Genomic DNA, 17,470 nt, shown 5'->3' on the forward strand with positions numbered 1-17,470 from the left:
CCCAGAATTCCTCAGCCAGCATGGTTCAGCTTGGAAACCTTCCTTTCCCCTCAGCGTGGCTGGCTCAGGAATTCTGGGAGTTGAAGTCCACCAGTCATAAAAGAGCCAAGGTGGCCTACCCATGGCCTAAGGCACAGGTCGGCAACCTGCGGCTCCGGAGCCGCATGCGGCTCTTTGAGCCTTCCCCTGTGGCTCCCAGCCTCCTCTGCCTTTGCAGAGAGAGACAGAGAGAGGCAATTGCGCTTCCCTGCTTCTCTCTCTCTCTCTCTCTCTGTGTGTGTGTGTGTGTGTGTGTTTTGTGTGTGTGTGTGTGTATATATATGTGTAAAAGAGAGTGCACTCACATTGTTCTCCGAGGAGCTGAAAAGCTTCTGGGCGGAGCTCCTCCCTTTGCTGCGTCTCTGCAGGAAGCAGGAAGGGCAGGAGAGAGCTAGCTAGCCCAGCTAGGCTGACTCAGGAATTCTGGGAGTTGAAGTCCATGAGTCATAAAAGAGCCGAGGTTGCCTACCCCGAGGTTGTTGGACAACAGCTTGAAGCTTGCCAGGTGAGCAGCAGATAGGAGGGGGGGGGGAGAAAGAGAGAGAGAGAAAGAGAGGGAGGGAGAGAGAGAGAGAGAGAGAAAGAAAGAGAGCGGGGGAAGAGGAGTGGTAGACCAAGGGCAGATAGAGAGGGAGGGAGGGAGAGAGACAGAGAGAGAGAGACCCTTTTGACATCTAAAATGAAGATAACACTGCATATATCCTTTTTTTACCTATGTGTGTATGTAATTTTATTCTCTTAAAGCATTCTCTCGGTGATCATTGTTTTAATAGTATGGATATTCCCAAGAGTCATATTTTTACTTTTATTTTTAATGTGTGTGTGTGTGTGTGTGTGTACACACACACACATACACAAACACACACACACTCTCTCTCTCTCTCTCACACACACACACACACACTTATAATAAAGATAAAAAAGGATATATGCAGTGTTATCTTCATTTTAGATATCAAAAGGGTTTTGCGGCTCCCGGTGTTTTGTTTTTGGTGAGAAACGGGTTCAAGTGGCTCTTTGAGTGTTTTGGGTTGCCTACCCCTGGCCTAAGGCCTAGGCCTCCTTATGACATGTGGACTTCAACTCCCAGAATTCCTGAGCCAGCCTGACTCAGCTTGGAAACCTCTCCCTTTCCCCTCAGCATGGCTGGCTCAGGAATTCTGGGAATTGAAGTCCACCTGTCATAAAAGGGCCAAGGTTGCCTACCCCTGGTCTAGGCTCTCCTGCCTGAGCAGAGGGCTGGACTAGAAGACCTCCAAGGTCCCTTCCAGCTCTGTTATTCTGCCTCTGCTCAGCCCCCTAAGGCAGGGATATCGAGCCGGGGGGGTGGGGGGGGGAGAAGAAAGTTAGTGCAAGATGGCTGATGATCAGATTGTGAGTCTCAGCTTCCTGGCTGGCATTCTCACTACGGAGGCTCCGAGCTGGCATGCGTTGCTGTGCTCTGCGCCCATGGAAGGGCATCCAGGCTGGCTGCTCCCTTCTCCCTAACCACGAAGCCCGGAGGAGAGTGGGGAGCCAGGAGGAGACCCAGAGGCCTGCCCTTGGAGACTGCACCCTAGGCCACAGATCGCGCCCAGGAACAAGAGTTCCTTCTGCTGCCGAAGGACGCATTGTACCCCCCCCCCCGGACTTGTGCGGGGCGCCCTCCCCTCCGCCGGGGTCTCTCTCCGAAGCGAGGGGGGAGGCTCAGACCGCCCCCCCCTCGGAGTCCTCTCTCTCACCTGCCGGTTGAAGTCCTCCTCGTTCTCCATCCACATGTACTCCGCGAAGGGGTTGCTCTCCTTCTCATCGTGGCCGTTCACGACTTGCTCCTCCTTGCATTTTGCCGGGGGGGCCGCCGGGGGGGTTGTGTTGGCCACATTGGAACCATTCATCCTTGGAGAGTCTGGGGGGGGGGGGAGGAGAAGACAGAGGGGAGGGGAGACGTTAACACGGCAGATGCAAGCGGGCACCCTGCGAACTCAAGACAGGGAGAGCTTCCCAAGCCTCGCCTTTAAGGACCGCGGGGGGTCCTCGCCTGACGACCAGATTTGAAGCCAGGACTCCCCGCCGCTAAGCAAGGCGGTTAAGCGAGTCATGCCCAATTTTACAACCTTTTTTGGGGGGGGGGATGTGGCTGTTAAGCGAATCGCTTGCAATTGTTCACGGCCCGGTTGTTAAGTGAAGCTGTCTTCCCCCCCGTTGACGGGTCAGAAGCCGGCTTGGTAGTTCCTGAATGGCGATCCGCCATCCCGGGACGGAGCAACTGTCATAAATACAGGCCAACGGTCGAGTGGCTGAATTTTGATGCCGTGGCTTCCGTGGGGGGTGCTGAGACGGTCGTAAGTGCGAACACCGACTGTATGTCGCCTTTTCTGGTGCTGTTGCAACTCTGAACATTCAAGGACTATCTGTAGATCTATATACCTGTATATCTAGATATCCATATATCTGTATAATATATACTATATCTATGTAGCTGTATATCTATATAGCTGTATATCTATATAAATCTATACTGTATATCCATATACTATTTCTGTATACCTGTATATCTATATATTTATATACCTGTATATTTATATAATAAACCTATATACCTGTATATCTATATACTATTTCTATATACCTGTATATCTATATAATAAATCTATGTACCTATATATATAATAAATTTATATACCTGTATATCTATATACTATTTCTATATACCTGTATATCTATATACCTGTATATCTATATAATAAATCTATATACCTGTATATATATCTATAGATATATAGATATATATCTATATACTTGTATATCTATGTAATAAATCTATATACCTGTATATCTATGTAATATTTCTATATACCTGTACAGCTACTCCTTGACTTACAACAATTTGTTTACTGACAAAAGTTTACTGAAAAAAAGGGACTTATTAGCTGTTTTTCACACTTATGTCCATTGCAGCATCCCCCTGGTCACGTGATCAAAACTCAGACGTTTGGCAACTGGGTCACGCTTAAGACGGTCCCAGCATCCCCGGGGGGTCAAGTGATCCCCTTTTGTGACCGGGAGGGGGGGGAACCCAGATTCACTTAATGATTGTGTCAGTGACTTAACTACTGCAGTGATCAGCTTAACAACGGTAGTGAAAAAGGTCGTAAAAGGGGGCAAAACTCACTAACAAATGTCTCTCTGAACCACAGAAATGTTGGCCTCCCTTGTGGCCGTAGAGCCGAGGACCGCCTGGATGTAGTTGTGTCTTCCTCGACCAGATAAGCAGCCTTGCCGCTCCCCGAAGAAGCCCCATCAAACCCACAGTGGGCAAAATCACAATGTAAAATGATTGGGGTGGGGGAGGAAACGACACACAAATGACACACCGTCAAAGGGGAGGGAGGGAGAGACAGAGAGAGGGAGGGAGGGAGAGGGAGAGAGAGAAGGAGAGGGAGAAGGGGGGAGTGAGAGAGAAACAGACACAGAGAGACCGAGAGAGATAAAGAGAGACAGAGAGACACACACAGAGAAAGAGAGAGAGAGGGAGAGATGGAGAGAAAGAGAGAGAAGTAGGGGGGGAGGGAGGGAGAGGGAGAGATACAGGGAGGGAGAGAGAGGTAGAGAGAGAGGGAGGGAGGGAGGGAGAGACACAGAGAGAGGGAGAGGGGGATAGAGAAAGGGAGGGAGGGAGGGAGGGGGAGAGGAAGGGAGAGATACAGGGAGGGAGAGGGAGGGAGAGAGAGGGGGGGAGGGAGAGACACACAGAGAGGGAGATAGAGAGAGGGAGGGAGAGAGAGGTAGAGAGAGAGGGAGGGAGGGAGAGACACAGAGAGAGGGAGAGGGGGATAGAGAAAGGGAGGGAGGGAGGGAGGGAGGGAGGGGGAGAGGGAGGGAGAGATACAGGGAGGGAGAGGGAGGGAGAGAGGGGGGGGGAGGGAGAGACACACAGAGAGGGAGATAGAGAGAGGGAGGGAGAGATACAGGGAGGGAGAGAGAGGTAGAGAGAGGGGGAGAGACACACACAGAGAGAGGGAGAGGGGGATAGAGAAAGGGAGGGAGGGAGAGGGAGAGGGAGGGAGAGATACAGGGAGGGAGAGGGAGGGAGAGAGGGAGAGAGAGGGGGGAGGGAGGGAGAGAGACACAGAGAGGGAGAGGGGGATAGAGAGAGGGAGGGAGGGAGAGAGAGGGAGGGAGGGATACAGGGAGAGAGGGAGGGAGAGACACACAGAGAGGGAGATAGAGAGAGGGAGGGAGAGATACAGGGAGGGAGAGAGAGGTAGAGAGAGGAGGAGGGAGGGAGGGAGAGACACACAGAGAGAGGGAGAGGGGGATAGAGAAAGGGAGGGAGGGAGGGAGAGAGAGAGAGAGACAGAAACACACACACACACACACACAGAGACACAGAGAGACAGAGACAGACACACACACACACACACACACACACACACAGAGAGACATACAGAGAGAGAGAGACAGACAGACAGACAGAGGGGCTCCACCCAGGCTGGGATTCTGCCACCCTTTCTGGAGCAGCCCGCAGGCTTTCCCAGGCTCCGGCCAGGGCTGAGCCACAAAAGCTGTGTGCTCTCCGGCCATCTGGTCCAATCAATCAGGCTTGTCTGGGAGAGGAGAGTCGCTGCAGAGCGGGAATTGGCAGGAGAAAGGGGACCACGTCAGCTGGAGGACGGGACGGAGAGCAGGAGGCCGGCTGGCTGGTTTTCTTGCAGACATTTCATGGCCCAACTAGGGAACACCATCAGTGTTAGAAGGGAGGGGGGTTTGCAGAGAGGAAGGGGAGGAGGAGGAGGACCACCACCAGCCCCCCCCCATATTTAAAAATAGTTTTATGTTAAACTATGATTTCAACAAAGCAAAGCTATGGCAAATCTAGACCGCGTACTAAAAAGCAGAGACGTCACCCTGCCAACAAAAGTATGTATACTTAAGGCCATGGTTTTCCCAGTTGCAATGTATGGCTGTGAAAGTTGGACCATAAGAAAGGCTGAGCGCCAAAGAATGGAGGCCTTGGAACTCTGGTGCTGGAGGAGACTCCTGCGAGTCCCCTGGACTGCAAGGCGATCCAACCGGTCAGTCCTGGAGGAGATCAACCCCGACTGCTCCTTAGAAGGCCAGATCCTGAAGTTGAAACTCAAGGACTTTGGCCACCTAATGAGAAGGAAGGACTCCCTGGAGAAGCGCCTAATGCTGGGAAAGATGGAGGGCAAGAGAAGAAGGGGATGACAGAGAATGAGATGGCTGGATGGAGTCCCTGAAGCAGCAGGTGTGAGCTTCAATGGACTCCAGAAGATGCTAGAGGACAGGAAGGCCTGGAGGAACGTCGTCCATGGGGTCACAATGAGTCGGACACGACTTTGCCACTAACAACAACAATGATTTCGACTTGTTACAGATTCTTCTTTCAAAACAGAAGGGATTTTATGTTGGGTGGCCCTTGGCCAATGGATCTCCCCCCCCCCAGTGACAGTTTGGACCATTTGAGAGTTTTTGGACATCCCTTTCAGCAGGCAAACCTCATGAAACTGGAAGAGGCCTTGACTTTAAAGCTCGCAGCGCAACAAAAGTTGTGCAGAGAAGGACGGCAATTGTTTGTGGGTGCTCCGACACCGGAAGTTTTGAAGAGACTGGATAGATAATTGTCTGGAATGATATATTCGTACAGAGGGTTGGACTACGAGGCCTCCAAGGTCCCTTTCCTACTCTGTCCTTCTGTTACTCAGAATATAAAATACAAGGAAAATGAAAATAATGGGAAATTGAGGGAGGAGAAAGAAAGGGGAAAAAGGAAAGTGTTGACTTCCGAGTCTCTTTCGCACAGTAGAAAATAGTAACATTACAGCCTCAGAGTTTTACTTTTACTATAATACACACACACACACACACACACACACACACACACACACACACACACGTATATCCAGAAGCAGTAAATGCTCCAACACTGGAAGTTTTTAAGAAGAGACTGGACAGCCATTTGTCCGAAATGGTGTAGGGTTTCCTGCCCAAGCAGGGGGTTGGACTAGATGACCTCCAAGGTCCCTTCCAACGTTACTACTATTATTAAGAATCAATAAAATTAGTGAACTCCGGGATGTAAAATTCTACATCCCGGAGTTCAGTAATTTTATTGATTCTTAAGAAAATGTTTACACCTGAGATTCAAATATTCAGAACAATCAAATCTATCTATCTATATATGTATGTATATATGTGTGTGTGTGTGTGTGTGTTTTCTGAGGTTTTCGCGAGTGTTTGTATGTAGGTCTTTGGTTATTTGGGTTTTCTCCCGCGTAAAATTGGAAGTGTCTTGGCGATGTTTCGACGAAGTCCCATTCGAAGCACGAAGTTGAAAACACCAGCCTGAAGATGATGAATTTTATGTGGGAGAAAACCCGAATAACCAAAGACCTACCTACACACACACACACACACACACCCTATATTTTATTTGCAACAGCCAAGGCTTGGCCCACAGAACCCACCAAGTGGGCTTTAGGAAAGACCTGATAATCACCCTTTAACCTGCTCACAGGTTACGCTACCAGACTTCCATTTCCCAAATAAAACCCCACTCCGGATTTCTGCTCTGGTTTGGGCCTTACCGAGTTTAAGGAAATAAACAGACGTTGCAAGGAAAGATCTGGAACAGCCTGCATAGAACGTGAAACAGGTTCAAAGGCCCCAATGCACAGGAATGTGTTCGAAAACAGTCTGACCAGAAAGGCGAGTTGCCAGCGTGCTACTAGTCCTCTTCCTAAGCCAAAGGATGATGGGAAGGAGAATCTTTACGTCCCAAAGGTGCTTTTTCCAAAAGGCAACTGGGCTTTTCTTGGGGTTTTCCCCCTGCTCTGGAAGTTTCACTTCTCGTCCAGAAAGCTTCTTCAGTTCAATCCTAACCCAGAACTGAAGAAGCTTCTCGGATGAGTGAGCGAAACCTTTTCAAGGAAAACCACCAAGAAAGTCCAGTTGCTTTTTGGAAAAGGCACCTCTGGGAGAGAACCGTGATCCTGGATGATGCAGAAGCACACAAGACTTGTTGCGAACACGTAGACCTCGACTTCACAACCGTTAATTTAGTGACACTTGTGACCGGTTCTGACCGTTGCACCACCACCCCCGGTCATGTGATCAAAATTCAGGCTCTTGGCAGCTGACTCGTATTTATGATGGTTGCAGCGTCCTGGGGTCAGTTGATCACCGGCTGGCCTCCAAGATGCAAAGTCCTCAGGGAAGCCAGATTCACTTAACGACCGCATGACTCGCTTAACAACTGCCGCATGATTCACTTAACCAAGAAAGGTCGTAACCTGGAGCAAAACTCCCTTCAAAACTGCCTCGCTTAGCCACGGAAACGTCGGGTTCAGTTCTGGTTCTGCCTGGGTGGCTGAGTGTACAAGTAGTCCTCGACGTACGACAATGGAGCCCAACATTTCAGTTGTTAAGTGAAACAGTTGTTAAGCAAGGTTTGCCCCCTTGGATGACCTTCCTCGCCACACTTGTCAAGAGAAGAGAATAATAATAATAATAAAGTTGGAGGGGACCTTGGAGGATTTCTAGTCCAACCCCCTGCTCAGGCAGGAAACCCTACACCATTTCAGACAAATGGCTGTCCCGTCTCTTCTTAAAAACCTCCAGTGTTGGAGCATTCACCGCTTCTGGAGGCAGGTTATTCCACTGGTTAATTGTTCTGACTGTCAGGAATTTCCTCCTTAATTCCAGGTTGCTTCTCTCCTTGATGAGTTTCCATCCGTTGCTTCTTGTCCTGCCTTCTGGCGCTTTGGAGAATAGCTTGACTCCCTCTTCTTTGGGGCAGCCCCTGAGATATTGGAACACGGCTATCCTGCCCCTCCTCGTCCTTCTCTTCATTAAACTAGACATACCCAATTCCAGCCACCATTCCTTGTGTGTTTTAGCCTCCTGTCCCCTGATCCTCTTTGTTGCTCTTCTCTGTGCTCTTTCTAGAGTCTCAACATCTTTTTTACATCATGCTGACCAAAACTGGATGCCGTATTCCAAGTGTGGCCTTACCAAGGCATTGTAAAGCGATATTAACATTTCACATGATCTTGATTCCCTCCCTCTCTGACCAAAACTTTCTAGAGCAGTGGTTCTCAACCTTTCTAATGCCGCGACCCCATAATATAGTTCCCCATGTTGTGGTGACCCCCAACCACTTATACATCACCGGGTGCCAGGGGCGTGGCCAAAGAAAAGGGGGAAAAAATGGCTGACAGCCTTGTTTGGCGACCCCCGTGAAATGGTCGTTCGACCCCAAATGGGGTCCCGACCCACAGGTTGAGAACCACTGTTCTAGAGTCTCAGCATCTTTTTTACATCGTGGTGACCAAAGCTGGATGCCGTATTCCAAGTGTGGCCTTACCCAGGCCTTGTAAAGTGGTATCAACACTTCACGTGATCTTGATTCCCTCCCCTCTGTTAATGCAGCCCAGCTCTGTGTTGGCTTTTTTGGCAGCTTCCGCACTCCTAATACTGACTCCTCACGCTTCCTGCCAAGGAAGACTAACTGGGTTCTCTTCCTTTCATGTACGAGGCTCAGCGTCGCAACTGGAGCGGCCGGTGGCTTCTTTCCATCAACAGATCCAGCCAGAACTCGTCAGCCTCACGGCCCGGAGACGCACAACAAAAGCGTGGGAAGGATCTGAGAAAGAAGCACCAGAATTAACTTAGGGGCAACGTCAGGAGGAGATTGCTCCTTCTGGCTGTTGTCTATTTTAGTGACTCTTCCCTTCTAGCGCCATCAAGATCCTTCGCCATGTGTCAGGGGAAGCCACGCCAGACCCAGTCAAGAGTCTGGGAAAACCTTCCCGGCTCTTCCCCCACACATGACCGACAGATGTTCTGCGGAGTAAAGTCTGGCTCAAAATAGTTCTGGGTGTGATTGCATCAGACAATCTCCTTGTGTGCGAAGGAGGTTGGGAAGAAACGCGCCTTCTTCTCCATCCAGGCCTGCTCGGAAGAAAATCCCCCTCAATTTGTCTTCCTTGCCTGCCTTCCTGTCAGACGAGAAGTTTTTTTTTTTAAAACAGCGGGCTGTGCTTCGTTTTTTTTTTTAAAGCCTTTTACGGCGCTGATGTTGTCAAGCCTGCCTCTGAAACTGAAAGCGGGCTGGAGGCCTTGCAGGTGCTGCTCTGCAGCCGACGAGTACAACTTTCAAGGTTACTTTCAAGGTTACGTTGAGGTTTTCGATGCACGTTAGCTACCCCTGCAGGTGCAGCCAGGCTGAAATCCGAGCCCTGGATTCGAACTTCCGGCCCGACTACGAGATGCAAACTTTTGTCATTAGGCTTTCAGCCCAAGGCTGGCTCCTGCTTCAGCTCCAGTTGATTGAAGCTGCTCCTTTGATTTCTTTCCCCCAAGGCCACGCGCGGTTCCCCCCCCCCATCCCACTCTATCCCCAAGTGGATTTAGCATCCTAAGCAGGACACCTTAAAGGACATTCTTGTTTAATGTTAACAGATAACAGAATAACAAAGCTGGAAGGGACCTTGGAGGTCTTCTAGTCCAACCCCCTGCTCCAGCAAGAGACCCCGTATCATTCCAGACCGATGGCTGTCCAATCTCTTCTTGGAAAATCGCCAGTGATGGAGCAGCCGCAACTTCTGAAGGCAATTAATTGTCCTCACTGTCAGGAAGTTTCTCCTTAGTTCCAGGTCGCTTCTCTGCTTGATTCGTTTCCACCCGTTGCTTCTTGTCCTTCTTTCAGGCGCTTTGGAGAAGAGCTTGACTCCCTCCTCTTTGGGGCAGCCCCTGAGATATTGGAATCCTGCTAGTCCTTCTTTTCATCAAACTAGACCAGTGGTTCTCCACCTGTGGGTCGGGACCCCATTTGGGGTCGAACGACCATTTCACGGGGGTCGCCAAACAACGCAGTCCGCCATTTTTTCCCCCTTTTCCTTAGCTGTGATACTCCCTTTTATTCTATTGGCTTTTGAAAGCCAATAGAATAGACTCTCTTGAATAGAGTCTAATTCTATTGGCTTTCCAAAGCCAATAGGAATTGTCCAGGCTGTCTCTGCCCTGCTGAGCCCGTCAAAAGTCCCAGTCTGCAAACGGTGCTGCACCAGTTGAGTAGTCCTCAACTTACGACCGGTTGAGTAGTCCTCAACTTCGTGGCATTAAAAAGGTTGAGAACCACTGAACTAGACCTTCCCAATTCCTGCAATCGTTTTTTGTTATGTTTTAGCCTTCACACTCCCAATCCTCTTTGTGGCTCTTCTCTGCACTCTTTCCAGAGGCTCAACATCTTTTTTATAATGTGGCGACCGCAACCGGATGCAGGATTCCAAGTGTGGCCTTACCAGGTCGTTATAAAGCGGTGCTAATACCGGTGTTCTTAAAGGGGAACCGACCAGCTCTGTAGTTTTTGGACTGCTGGATTCCGCTTCACAAATATACCAAGCTTGTCTTTGTAGAATCCATTATGTATTCAAGATGGACAGTGATTAATATTTATATATTACTTATATCAGGGGTCCCCAACCCCCAGTCCATACACCAGAACTGGGCTGCGGCATGCCAGCAACCGGTCCACACAAACAAGCAATGCCCCATCCGTGGGATGCAGGCAGCACACAAAACCACGCCGTCTCCAGTCTGTGGAAAAACTCTTCACGGAACCAGTCCCTGGTGCTCAAAAGGTTGGGGGCCTCTTGTTTATACCTAAGGGTGTAGGTCTATACATACGTTGTATATGGTATGCTTAAATGTGTTATGTATGCGTACACTTTGAGAGCAAGCAACTAAATTTCATTTTGAATGTGTGCCATTGTGCCCACAGGAAAAACTGACAGTTATCTATCTATCTATCTATCTATCTATCTATCTATCTATCTATCTATCTATCTATCTACCTACCTACCATCTCTATCAATCATCTATCAATCATCAATCAATCTATTTCTCTATCACATCTCTATCATCTCTATCAATCATCATATCTATCATCTCTGTATCATATCTATCTTATCTATCTATCATCTATCTTTCTCTTTCTATATCAATCATGTATCTCTCTCTCTCTATCTACCTACCTATCATCTCTATCAATCATCTATCAATCAATCTATTTCTCTATCACATCTCTATCAATCAACTATATCTATGATCTGTGTATCATATCTATCTTATCTATTATCTATCTTTCTCTTTCTCTCTATCTTCTCTATCAATCATGTATCTATCTACCTACCTACTTACCTACCATATCTATCTATCTATCTATCTATCTATCTATCTATCTATCTATCTATCTATCTATCTATCTATCTATCTATCTATCTACCTACCTACCTACCTACCTACCTACCTACCTACCATATCTATCTATCTATCTATCTATCTATCTATCTATCTATCTATCTATCTATCTATCTATCTACCTACCTACCAACCTACCTACCATATCTACCTACCATATCTATCTATCTATCTATCTATCTATCTATCTATCTATCTATCTATCTATCTACCTACCTACGTACCTACCTACCTACCATATCTATCTATCTATCTATCTATCTATCTATCTATCTATCTATCTATCTATCTATCTATCTATCTACCTACCAACCTACCTACCATATCTATCTACCATATCTATCTATCTATCTATCTATCTATCTATCTATCTATCTATCTATCTATCTATCTATCTATCTATCTATCTACCTACCTACGTACCTACCTACCATATCTATCTATCTATCTATCTATCTATCTATCTATCTATCTATCTATCTATCTATCTATCTATCTATCTACCTACCTACCTACCTACCTACCGTATCTACCTACCATATCTATCTACCTACCTACCTACCTACCATATCTATTATCTATCATCTATCTATCTCTTTCTCTATCGTATCTCTATCATCTCTATCAATCAACTATCTATCATATCTATCTCTCTATCATATCTTATCTATCTTATCTACCAATCTCTCTCTCTCTCTCTCTCTCTCTCTCCCTCCATCCCCCTGGGTCTGGAGCCAGGCTTTACCCCAGGGCTGGTCAGCTGGGGCTCTTTTAAGCTTCTCTCCGTTTCCACCCTGCTGCCTTGACCGGCAGACAAAATCTGTCTCTTCTTACCAACAGCTCCCAAATTACAACTCAGCTCAGACTTGGGCAAGGCGGGTGTACTATTTCAGCCCAGCTCTGGGTGTGCTCATCTCTTCTGGGTTTGCAACATCCTTTTTGTTTTTTTTCCTTCCCGTCTGTCCTCGTGCCCCCAGCCTTCCCTCGTGCAAGGAGCCACGCGGGCCTTGTGGGCTTCCTCGCAGCCCACAATTCTCACACCAGCAGTGAAGGTTGTGGGAGGCAGCAGGATGGACGGTGGGGGGGGAGCAGCCCACAGAGGCCACGGAAGGGAAAGCACTGCCCTCTGGAAGAGGCAACGCAAGGTCCCTTTGGAAAGGATCAGCCAGGCTATTTATAGGGGTAGGAGCCGGAACCCGATCCCAGGTGCCCCCCTTCCCCTCCCCCTCCCGTTTAAAGACCCCGGAGTTTCAAACAACAAGCAAGGGGGAGGCACTTCCACCCCTGTCCCAGGAACTGGGACAGCTGGGCGCAGACACGGTCCAGCCTCACAAATCACACATAGCCCTCGGCTTACGACGGGTCACTTAGCGAATGTGTGTGAAGTTACAACGGCACTGAAAAAAACCAGACTCGGGACCGTTTTCCACACTTACGACCAGGACAGATATCCCCGTGGTCGCGTGATCAAAATTCAGACGCTCGGCAACTGACTCGTATTTACGACGGTCGCAGCGTCCGGGGGGTGTGTGTCACGCGATCCCCTTTTGCGACTTTCTGACAAGCAAAGTGAACGGGGGAAGGCAGAGTCACTTAACCACTGTGTGACTCGCTTAATAACGGCGATGGCTCGCTTAACGACGGAGGCGAGGCCGGTCGTAAAATGGGGCAAAACTCCCTTGACAAGGGTCTCGCTTAGCTACAGAAAGTTTGGGCTGCGTTGTGGTTGTGAGTCAGGAACTCACTATGCCAGGGGTCTGCAAAGCTTGACCCTGAAGAGAAGAGAAAGACAGAGAAAGAAAAGAAAGAAAAAGGGAAGAGACAGAGAGAGCAGAAAAAGAGGAAAGAAGAGAAAGAAGAAAAGAGAAGAGCAGAAAAGAAAAAGAAGAGAAGAGAAAGAAGAAAAAAGAAAAGAGACATAAGAGCAGAGCAGAGAAGGAGCAGAGAAGAGAAGAAAGAAGAGAAGAAAATATGGAACAGAATAACAGGGAAGAAAGGAGAAGGAAATGGGATGGGAAGAAAGAGAAGAGAAAGACAGAGAGAGAAAAGAAAGAAAAAGGAAATAGACAGACAGATAGAAGAGCAGAGCAGAAAAAGAGAAGAGAAAGAAGAAAAGAGCAGAGAAGAGAAGAGAAAGAAGAGAAAAAAGAAGAAAAGAGAGGTAAGAGAAGGAGCAGAGCAGAGCAGAGAAAAGAAGAAAATATGGAACAAAATAACAGGAAAAAAGGAGAAGGAAATGGGATGGAAGAGAAGAGAAAAGAAAAGAAGAGAAAGACAGAGAGAGGAAAAAAAGAAAGAAAAGGGAAGAGACAGACAGAGAGAACAGCAGAGCAGAAAAAGAGGAGAGAAGAGAAAGAAGAAAAGAGAAGAGAAAAAAGAAGAAAAGAGAGATAAGAGCAGAGCAGAGAAGGAGCAGAGCAGAGAAAGAAGAAAAGAAGAAAATATGGAACAGAATAACAGGAAAGGAAGGAGAAGGAAATGGGATGGGAGAGAAGAGAAGGACAGAGAGAGAAAAGAAAAGAAAAGGGAAGAGACAGAGAGAAGAGCAGAGCAGAAAAAGAGGAGAGAAGAGAAAGAAGAAAAGAGAAGAGCAGAGAAGAGAAGAGAAAAAAGAAGAAAAGAGAGATAAGAGCAGAGCAGAGAAGGAGCAGAGCAGAGAAAGAAGAAAAGAAGAAAATATGGAACAGAAAAGCAGGAAAGAAAGGAAATGGGATGGGAGGGAAGAGAAGAGAAGAGAAGAGAAGAGAAGAGAAGAGAAGACACGGGGTTTGGGTATCTTGGCTTCAAAATCCAGAAGGCCGCTAAACGACAGTTAAGAAGAGACTGTATTTCTGTAGCCCACCCAAACAATCCCAGCACGCTGCCATGTTAAATTGTGGACATCTTTACTGAAGAAATAATTGCGAGAAGCCGGATGTTATTCAAGTTACACAATACAGCTTAAAACGGAGGAGGAAAGGGGGAACCCCTCCCTAGGTGTGTGATGCTGAAGGAAAAGAGAACAAGGAATCGCACGCGTGCTGTACAGCGGGAGTGGCCACTTCAAGACTGGTGGACTTCAACTCCCAGAATTCCCCAGCCAGCCCTTGGGCTGGCTGGGGAATTCTGGGAGTTGAAGTCCACCAGTCCTAACGTTGTTCCTGTTGGACGCCTCTGACGTAAAGGCTCAGTGTACCTCCTGTTGATTTAAACCTATTGGTTCTAGTAGTGCTTACATTCACGTAGTAATGTGCCGAGTAAAGAAGTGGCGCTTAAAAAAACTAGGTTCCTTATTCCTTGATTAAAGGATCTCTAACGCCAGCGAATCCACTTCTTCTGGCTGAGCCCTGGCATAAAACTTCCTAGAACCTCTTCTCCATTTTACTTTGCTCTCTCCCAGCTTCCCCTTAACCCCCCCTCCACCGAGGGTCCCGCTTAAGGCTGGCCTCGAGATAATTTCCCACGTGAAGCTCTGATTCACCAACGCCTGTGCGGTGAATAAATATGTAGGCCGACAAGGAATCCCAGGAATTGGGGCTTTCTCTGCCAGCATACGTAACCGAAGAACACACAGGCGCCCAGCGAGGAAAACCGAAAAGAATCCATCTCCGTTTTAACACCTTCTTTTAAAGAGGGGGAAGAAAGTTTCAGCCTGCTTAGAACTTGTCTGAAGTGGTATAATAGATTCTCCTGCTCGAGTGGGGGGCTGGACTAGAAGACCTCCAAGGTCCCTTCCTATTCTATTCTATTCTGTTCTGTTCTATTCTATTCCCTATCCCCTAATCTCTAATTCTATTCCCTATTTTCTTTTCTTTTATTTTCTTTTATTTTCTATTCTGTTCTATTCCCTATTCCCTAATCTCTAATTCTATTCCCTATTTTCTTTTCTATTCTATTCCCTATTCCCTAATCTCTAATTCTATTCCCTATTTTCTTTTCCATAATTCTATTCTATTCTATTCTAATCTCATTATTCTGTTCTCTTCTATTCTCATTATTCTCTTCTTCTCTTCTCTTCTCTTCTTCTATTCCCTATTCCCCTATTCCCTAATTCTATTCTATTCCCTATTCCCTAATTCTATTATATTCTCTTATTATTCTATTCCCTATTCCCCTATTCCCTAATTCTATTCCCTAATTCTATTCTATTCTATTATTATTCTATTCCCTATTCCCCAATTCTATTCTATTCCCTATTCCCTAATTCTATTCTATTCTGTTCTATTCATCTATTCTATACTATTCTACTCTATTCCCTATTCCTTATTCCCTAATCTCTAATTCTATTCTATTCCCTTTCTATTCCATAATTCTATTCTATTCTATTCTCATCTCATTATTCTGTTCTATTCTATTCTATTCTATTCTCATTATTCTCTTCTCTTCTATTATTATTCTATTCCCTATTCCCCTATTCCCTAATTCTATTCTATTCCCTATTTTCTATTCTATTCCCTATTCCCTATTCTCTAATTCTAATTCTATTCCCTATTTTCTATTCTACTCCCTATTTCTATTCTAAATGGTATAGGGCAGTGGTGGCAAACCTATGGCACAGGTGTCACAGATGGCACGCAGAGCCCTCTCTGTGGGCACCCGCACCATCGCCCCACTCCTAGGCCTTCAGCTGGGTTTTATAAAACCTTTTCGCTTTAGGCCTCCACCACCATGTGCAAAAAAAGAGAAAAAGGTTCAATCAATCAATTTCAACTTCTCGTGGGAAAAAAAAAGATCTTGCAAAGTTGGAATTGATGGATTGAACGTTTTAGTCCCACCTAGTCTGCCGTCACCACCGCAGCCACGCCCACCCACTGGGCCACGCCCACCTGACACGTAAGTGGGTTTGGGGGTTGCAGTTTGGGCCCTCGGTCTGTAAAAGGTTCGCCATCACTGGTATAGGGTCTCCTACTGGAACAGGGGGCTGGACTAGATGATCTCCAAGGTCCCTTCCAGCTCTAGACTTCATTCTGCGGTGGGCCTGTTCTAGTGTGCAGAGAACTGGCCAAGGGGCACTCCACAGATTCCCCCCCCTACTTTTTTGAGGGGGGGCAGGGACTGAGTGGAAGCAACTCCTTCCTTCCTTCTTCCGCCCCCAACTCTTGTAGAAGGCAAAGGTCTCTTGGATGTGGTTGAAATGTTTTAACTGGCCCGCTTCTACTTCACGGCTACTAATTCCACAAGACTTTCGGGAAAGAAATTTTGGCAAAGCTGGCTGAGGAATTCTGGGAGTTGAAGTCCACAAGTCTTAAAGGGGCCAAGTTTGAAGACCCCTGGCGTAGCGTGTCTTTGAATTCTCCCTCTGGATTTTTTTCTCAACCTGGACAGCTTGTGACATACGCATACACACACTGGGACACTGCGACCCTCATAAACACGAGCATCTGAATTTTGATCCACCTGACCCAGGGGGGGGACGCTGCAACGGTCCTGGGTGTGAAATACGGTCCCACATCCCTTTTTTTTCCTGTTGTAACTTCAAACGGTCGCTCAGTGAACTCCCTGTAATTTGTTGACTTGGCACACGGGAACCGTCGTGCTTTTTAACCCAGTTACCGAGAGCCAAAATTTCTTTCCCGAAAGTCTTGTGGAATTAGTAGCCGTGAAGTAGAAGCGGGCCAGTTAAAACATTTCAACCACATCCAAGAGAACTTTGCCTTCTACAAGAGTTGGGGGCGGAAGAAGGAAGGAAGGAGTTGCTTCCACTCAGTCCCTGCCCCCCCTCAAAAAAGTAGGGGGGGGAATCTGTGGAGTGCCCCTTGGCCAGTTTTCTGCACACTAGAACAGGCCCACCGCAGAATGAAGTCTAGAGCTGGAAGGGACCTTGGAGATCATCTAGTCCAGCCCCCTGTTCCAGTAGGAGACCCTATACCAGTGATGGCGAACCTTTTACAGACCGAGGGCCCAAACTGCAACCCCCAAACCCACTTACGTGTCAGGTGGGCGTGGCCCATTGGGTGGGCGTGGCTGCGGTGGTGACGGCAGACTAGGTGGGACTAAAACGTTCAATCCATCAATTCCAACTTTGCAAGATCTTTTTTTTTCCCACGAGAAGTTGAAATTGATTGATTGAACCTTTTTCTCTTTTTTTGCACATGGTGGTGGAGGCCTAAAGCGAAAAGGTTTTATAAAACCCAGCTGAAGGCCTAGGAGTGGGGCGATGGTGCGGGTGCCCACAGAGAGGGCTCTGCGT

General features: G+C 47.4%; 1 protein-coding gene across 1 annotated transcript in view; it reads right to left on the minus strand.

Annotated features, from left to right (window-relative positions):
• PAIP2B (poly(A) binding protein interacting protein 2B) overlaps positions 1 to 17,470 on the minus strand; it is a 43,284-nt gene that overhangs the window by 15,136 nt on the left and 10,678 nt on the right. Inside the window, exon 2 of the mRNA XM_039333819.1 lies at positions 1,761 to 1,924. Within this exon, the coding sequence (XP_039189753.1) occupies positions 1,761 to 1,913 (153 nt within the window). The 5' untranslated portion in view covers positions 1,914 to 1,924. The remainder of the gene's footprint in view (positions 1 to 1,760; positions 1,925 to 17,470) is intronic.

Source organism: Crotalus tigris, unplaced genomic scaffold, assembly GCF_016545835.1.
Source record: "Crotalus tigris isolate CLP2741 ecotype Arizona unplaced genomic scaffold, ASM1654583v1 scf7180000024513.1755786, whole genome shotgun sequence".
NCBI lineage: Eukaryota > Metazoa > Chordata > Lepidosauria > Squamata > Viperidae > Crotalus > Crotalus tigris.